The sequence below is a fragment of the Macrobrachium nipponense genome, chromosome 26 (genome assembly GCF_015104395.2).
Source record: "Macrobrachium nipponense isolate FS-2020 chromosome 26, ASM1510439v2, whole genome shotgun sequence".
In the NCBI taxonomy this organism is placed as follows: Eukaryota; Metazoa; Arthropoda; class Malacostraca; order Decapoda; family Palaemonidae; genus Macrobrachium; species Macrobrachium nipponense.
Window position 1 is genome coordinate 1,865,572 of NC_087215.1, and position 7,764 is coordinate 1,873,335.

The following is a 7,764-nucleotide window of genomic DNA, read 5'->3' on the forward strand; positions in this document are numbered from 1 at the left end:
CTGTACTGCTTAACATGCGCATTATTTATTTTTTACATTTTCATTCTAAATAAGTAAATCATAAATATCCTATCCTAAAATTCCAGTATCTTTAACTCAACGCGAAACACCTTTTTCAGACCTTTTTTAGGCTCTCCCATAGACCTTTCTTACCCCCCAACAAGAACAAAAACAACAACAACAACAAGAAAGTAGTTTGTTGGCTTACTCCCTGAGAAGCCAAAAAAAAAAAGTAGAGAGAAAATAGTGAAACAAGAATTGAAATAATAAATAAAAGATATAAGTATTTTTAAGGCTAAGGATTTACTTGTTGATATATATAATAAATCATCTTTAGAAGTCTGTGTAGATAACATAAATTCTCATTAAAAAATAACATTAATTCCCTTTTTAAAATAGTATTAATACTCATTTAAAAATAATATTCATCCACTTTAAAAATAACATTAATCCACTTTTAAAAATCACATTAATTAAGAATTGAAAATTCTTATAAATCGTCGGACGTTCCCGTTGCGGTTCTTATAAATCGTCGGACGTTCCCGTTGCGAACTTAAAAAAAAAAAAACAATATTCCGATTTTCAAAATAATCCTTTTTAAAAAAATTAATTAACTTTTGAAAATAACATTGATTCGCCCAAAAAAATTACATTGATTCACAAAAAAAATTACATTGATACGAAAAGGATACATTGACTCATTCAAATTGAACCTTTTAAAAAAATCAATTCACTTTTGAAAGTAACATTGATTCACCCAAAAAAATTACATTGATTCACAAAATAATTACATTGATTAAAAAAAAACTTGCCAAATAAAACAACACAGATTCACAAAAAAACATTATTTCACTTTTTAAACCGCCCCCCCCCCTTTTTTTTTAAAGATGAACTTGAGCTGAAAATAAAAGCCGAAAAACAAATTGACGGCTGGATAAATTTCAAACCGGTTATCAATTCAAGGTTCTCCCAGTAGACAATTTCGAGGTGAAAAGAGTTGGAAATGTCACGGTGAAATATTAATGACCAAAAAAACACAACCACAAAGACTTGAAAGAAGTTTGGAAGAATTACACTTCGAAGAAGAATGAATAACAAGATAACCTTAGAGGGCATAAATAATTATATGAAAACTAGAAAGAGAAAGAGGTGAGATGGGCCGCCAGAAAATGTTTCTTTTTCACATTACAGATTTATACAAAATTCAATATAGGATATATATATATATATATATATATATATATTATATATATATATATATATATATATATTATATATATATTTATATTTACATATACACTGGTCACTTGCTTATATATATATATTATAATATATATATATATATATATGATATATATCTATATATATATATATATATATATATATATATACACTGTATACTTGTCACCCGTAAAACCAAGGGGCAAACATTATATCATCACCATACCGTCATCATCAAAACATCATCACCATTTGATACGTATCATTAGCGTTCCTTCTCTCTCTCTCTCTCTCTCTCTGCTCTCTCTCTCTTCTTCTTCTTCTTCCTTCTCTTACTACAATCAATTTTCACTTACCAGAAAACAAATATTTTTCTTACGCGGCATAGTCCTCCACAAACCAACTGCCCCCCCCCCCCAATAATCCCCCCTAACGTAACCCCCCCCCCAACATCCCCCTTCCTCTCCCCCCCTTTCCCCCCTTCCTTCCCCCCCCCCCACCACCCCAGAATCCTTCTTTTGTTAAAAGGATAAATCCTGAATCCTATTCTTCGACGACCTCCTCGCCTTAATTGTCAATTGTCAATAGTTCCGTTTCCCGTTTCCTTTCTTTGCTTAATTCTGTTGGCTCTCAAGCCTCATTATCGCCCACTGCCCCCTTGGAACAGAAGGGCTAAGGTTTGCGACAAAGTTTGTGAGGATTTTTAATTTTTTTTTTATTCTTAATTTTGTATATTTTTATTTATTTTTATTTTTTTTTCCTATTCGTTCAACTCCCTTCAGTTCTGGTGTATGAGAGGGGGAGAGGAAGGGGGAGGGGGAAGGGGTTCCCAAGCTAGTGTATGATGCCGGGGGCGGAGGGACAGGCGGACAGAGAGAGAGAGAGAGAGAGAGAGAGAGAGGAGAGAGAGAGAGATAATAAACACAATAACGTCGAGAAAAGGAATCAGCCTTCGAGGAATGTGCACGAATAAGTGAACATGTTTATCAATGATTGAGAGAGAGAGAGAGAGAGAGAGAGAGAGAGAGAGAGAGAGAGAGAGAGAGATTAATGACCAAATCTTGGGAGATGGAAGAGATTGATGGGAAACTCCAGATTCTCAAAGGCAAACATTCACTTTCCCCGAAGACCTTTTAACTCAAGCTCTTCATCGCCGTCGATAATATCATCATCATTATGTCACTATCAGTATCATCGGTATTATCGGGATCTTCATAATCATCATCATCATTATTGATGAAAGATGATGGGAAAGGAACGGGATGAAAGGAGAAGTATGGTTGTATGTATGTGTATATATAAATAAATATATTATATATATATATATATATATATATATATATATATATATATATATATATATATATATATATATATATATATGCATGCACTAACACAAAATACAAACATACACAGAAATAAATATCTATCTATCTATCTATCTATCTATCTATCTATCTCTATCATCCAATAAAAAAGTGTTAAATAATGCCACGAAGAACAAAATGGAATAACAACAACGAAAATAAAACTTAAAAAAAAAAAAAAAAAAAAAACATTCGACAACGAAAATTAAAAATAAAATGAAAAAAATAAATTTAAAAAAACATTCGAAAATAAATGAAAACAAAAAAATGGCAAAAAAATAACATTTGCAAAAAAAATGAAAAACGAATACGCAAATAAAGTGAAAAAATAAATATAAAAAAACATTCGCAAAAAATGAAAACGAAAATAAAATGAAAAATTAAATAAAAAAAAACATTCGCAAAAAATGGAAAACTAAAATAAAAAAAACCTTCGAAAAAATGAAAAGTGAAAAAAATAAAATAAAAAAAAAAAAAATGAAAACAAAACATTGTCAAAATCTCTCTCCCAAAATTGAGAACCCGGCAAGACATCTTCATCAACAACAGGCGGGGAAAAACAACGCCAACCCCCTAAAAAAAAAAAAAAAAAAAAAAAAAAAAAAAAAAAAAAAAAAACAAAAAAAAAAAAAAAAAAAAAAAAAAAAAAAACACGAGAAAACAACAACAAAAAAACAACGAACAAGATCCAAAGACGAGACGAACAACGAAAGGCATCGGAGCGAAATGAGAAATAAATGGGCCACTGATGATGGAAACCGCAATGAATGGGGGGGGGGGGGGAGGGGGAGGGGGAGGGGGAGGGGTTTCAGGGGAGGAGAGAGGGTAGGGGTTGGGAAGGCATGGGGAGGGAGAGAAGGACCAAACCGCAATGAATGGACTGAGGGGGAGGGGAGAGGGAGAGGGAGAGGGAAGGGGAAGGGAGTAGGGGGAGGGGAAGCGGGTAGGGGAAGGGTGAGAGGGATAAAAGGAAGTCGTATGTCAAGGACAAGCGAATCAGGGAGAGAGAGAGAGAGAAAGCAATGGATAGATAGATGCGAGAATTCGGAGGAGGAGGAGGAGGAGGAGAAAGGAAAGAGAAGATAGGAGACTACGAGGACAAGGAAGGAGGAACTGGGGGAGAAAGAAAAGATAAGACGAGGAGACTAGGAAGACAGCGAAGGAAGATAAATAAGAAAGAAAAGATAGAAGGAAGAAAAGAGAAGCGACGAATATAGGAGAGAGAAGGATGAACTAGTAGGAAGATCGGGAAAGACAATGAAGGAGAAAAAAACATGGATGATGTAGGAGAGAGAGAGAGAGAGAGAGAGAGAGAGAGAGAGAGAGAGAGAGAGAGGATTAAGGAAAAAAGGTAGGATCAAAAAGACAAGAAGAAGAACAGATGAAATGAAAGATAAGAATAAAGCAAAAAACCTAAAAAAAAAGAGAGAGAGAAAATCCGCCGATAAATCAGAATAAATGAGACCGGACAAAATCAAGCAATGATTGTGAATAAATGGAAATAACCCGTTTTTCTCTCATTCGTAACAACTCTCTTTCTTTTTTTCTTTTTTCCTTTCACTCACGAAAGACGCGAAACAATCATTAGGGGGAAAAGATGAAATCATTTGTCTTCAGAAAGATGAGTTACAGTAATTTCCCGCATTTTTCATTCCGCTAGTTGGCAACACTGACTGATTATACTGGGGGTCAGATGCAATCATTTCTCGGGCAGAGAGAGAGAGAGAGAGAGAGAGAGAGAGAGAGAGAGAGAGAGAGAGAGAGGAACCATTGGGAACCGAGAGAGAGAAAGAGAGGGAGAGAGAGAGAAAAACCATAGGAACTGTCAGAGAGAGAGAGAGGGAGAGAAAGAGAGAGAATATTTGTTACAAATAACAGAGCAAAAATAGATATCAGAGAGAGAGAGAGGGAGAGAAAGAGAGAGAATATTTGTTACAAATAACAGAGCAAAAATATTGATATTTCAGAGAGAGAGAGAGAGAGAGAGAGAGAGAGAGAGAGAGAGGAAGAACATTAGTTACAAATAATCGAACAAAAAACCACTAATGTTAAGGAAAATAACAACGATATGCTTTCCGGTCATGATAAGAGAGAGAGAGAGAGAGAGAGAGAGAGAGAGAGAGAGAGAGAGAGAGAGAGAGATGCTTAACTACTCACCAATATCATTCTGCGTATGCCAAGCACTTACCTGAAAAAAAAAATTAATTAATTTAATTTAAATAAATTTACAATAAAAAAAACTACAATTTTAAAAAAAGTGAGAACTATTTCATTCAAGAAGCAGAACTAACTGCACTCTAGCCAGAAACCGCCCCACCTTTTTTTTTTAATTCAGCTTTCAAGTTACAAATATTTTTTTTATTTGCATTCGCAATAATTAAAAAATCTGTCATGTGTGTGTGTGTGTGTGTGTGTGTGCCTCAGGCAAATTTGTTTCTCTCAAAGTTTTTTTTTCTGATTGCTTGCAGGAGATATTTCTAGACTTTTTTTTACTCAATTTCCATGATTCTTCCCTTCTCTCTCTCTCTCTCTCTCTCTCTCTCTCTCTCTCTCTCTCTCCTAATTCCATGGTTTTTTCTCTATCTCTCAATTCCCATGGTTCTTCCTTTCTCTCTCTCTCTCTCTCTCTCTCTCTCTCTCTCTCTCTCTCTCTCTCTCTCTCCATTTCCACCAACATTTCTCTATACACATCACTACAACCACCAAAATCATCATCGTCGTTGTCTTCCTCACTATTTAACAATTTCTCATCTCCACCAACATTTCTTCTCCCAATTCATCGCCGTGTCACAATCACCACCACTTTCCTCCACCATCGTCATCCCCATCACCAACACCAACGCCAACACCATCTTACTCTCCGAATCTCTCACAACATCGCTGTATATCTCGCCGAGTTTAAACACTGGAAGAACTCCTCTCTCGCCCTCTCTCCCCAAAAGTACCTCTCTCTCTCTCTCTCTCTCTCTCTCTCTCTCTCTCTCTCTCTCCTCCAGAACGAGAGCGAAAGCGGAGGTGGAGGAGGAAGAGTCGCTCAATGTTTGCATTGGATTATAAGACCAAACAGATTCACAGATCGAGCAAAATACACGGAAGCGCTATATAAGTCCTCCCCCTTTCCTCCTCTCCTCCCTACCCCCCTCCCCTCACTTCCCTTCCCCCCCATCCCCTTCCCCAACAAACACATGCTATCCTCTGCCGTGCCTTCCGGTGCTGTCTTCTGCCACGGCTATTAATTACTGTTACTGCCGCTACTAATACGGCTGCTGCTACTAATCCTGCTACTACTATGGCTGCCGCTATTAGTGCTACTATTAATACGGATACTGCTACTAAACCTCCTATTAATTCGGCGGCTGCTGCTACTACTACTATTAATACGGTTACTGCTACTAATCCTGCTACTAATATAGCTAATGCTACTAATCCTGCTACTAATACGGCTGCTGCTATTAGTGCTACTATTAATACGGATACTGCTACTAAACCTCCTATTAATTCGGCTGCTGCTGCTGCTATTGCTATCATTAATACGGTTACTGCTACTATTCCTGCTACTAATATGGCTACTGCTACTACTGCTACTATTAATACTGCTACCATTGCTGTTACTAATACGGCTACTGCTACTAATTCTGGTATTAATATGCCTGCTGCTACTAGCTGCTATTATTAATACTGCTACCATTGCTGCTATTAATACTGCTATTTGCTGATACTAATATGGCTACTGGTACTGATACTGCTATTAATATGGCTACTGCTACTGTTAATTCTGCTACTGTTGCTGCTATTAATACGGCTACTGCTAATACTTCTGCTATTAATACGGCTACTACTGCTACTATTATTGATGCTACTATTGTTGCTATTGCTGTTATTAATACGGCTACTGCTACAATTACTACGGCCACTAATACTGCTACTGCTGCTATTAATTACTGCTACAGCTATTAAAATGGCTGCTGCTATTAACAGATCTACTGCTACTACTAATACTGCTACTGCTGCTATTAATTACTGCTACAGCTATTAAAATGGCTGCTGCTATTAACAGATCTACTGCTACTACTAATACTGCTACTGCTGCTATTAATTACTGCTACTGCTTTTCCAAACCAGGTGGACTCCAGTCGCCAGCGGCGTCGTTTGCTTTTCTTGTTTGCTTGCGCGCGCTCATGCGTACATGTGTACGTGCTTGTGTGTGCGTGTATGTGTATACGTGTGGTCGACTGAAGCGTGACGTCACTGCATGAAGTAAAAGCAGATCCTATAAAGGGCTAACTAAAGCATCATTATACACATTATCATCATTACACTCATTAGCATCATCGAGACGAATCTTAAATGAAGGGATGTTCATCATACCTCATGGAGGAACATCATATTATGTTGTTCATCATGTTGGTATAACCATCATAAGGCTCTCGTACATTCTCGTTGCATTATTATTTTAATTTTTATTTTTGGTTTCAAAGAAAAAACTCTATCTTGATATTTATTTTTTTCTTTACCTTTAACACAAAGTAAAGGATCTTGGTGCCTTTTAATTTAGGTTTATTCTCTCTCTCTCTCTCTCTCTCTCTATGAGAACTTAAAGAACTGAGACGCCAGGATCTTTGTAGTATTCTTTTTGTGCTTGTCAAAGAATGTTGTATGTATACGTGTATGAATAGTAATACATAAGTTTAACATATATATATATATATATATATATATATATATATATATATATATATATATGTGTGTGTGTGTGTGTGTGTGTGTGTGTGTGTGTGTGTGTGTGTGTGTATGTATATCCTTAGAGAAAGAAATCTGAGAAAAATTACTGTTAATGGAATTTACTTTAAAACAGGAATAAATCTAACTAAAAAAAAAAAAAACACAAAAAAAAAAAAAAAAAAAAAAAAAAAAAAAAATCACGCACCAGAAAATAACAATTTAAAAGAGACAAACAAAGCTTTACATTTACGCAACAATGAAAATAAAAACAAAAATAAGAATGACTAAAAAATAAGTGAAAAAAAACCAAACCCATTTCCTTTTGCTCCATTTATTATTGCCTCTGTTCTTTTACCCTCTCCTCTCTCTCTCTCTCTCTCTTTTTATCCGGTTGTCCAAAATTCTTTCTCCCCCTCATTCTATCGGTGTTCCGTTTTTCTATCCTAACTCTCTC

General features: G+C 35.8%; 1 protein-coding gene across 1 annotated transcript; it reads right to left on the reverse strand.

Moving 5' to 3' along the window:
* Positions 1-5,820: 5,820 nt before the first annotated feature.
* Positions 5,821-6,276, reverse strand: LOC135199925 (uncharacterized). The gene has a single exon (XM_064228045.1). The coding sequence runs from the start codon at positions 6,274-6,276 to the stop codon at positions 5,821-5,823; it is 456 nt and encodes a 151-aa protein (XP_064084115.1).
* Positions 6,277-7,764: the final 1,488 nt, after the last annotated feature.

Bases quoted from the DNA above. Each gene is read 5' to 3' on its own strand.
- LOC135199925 (XM_064228045.1), bottom strand. From the start codon at position 6,276: ATGGTAGCAGTATTAATAATAGCAGCTAGTAGCAGCAGGCATATTAAT.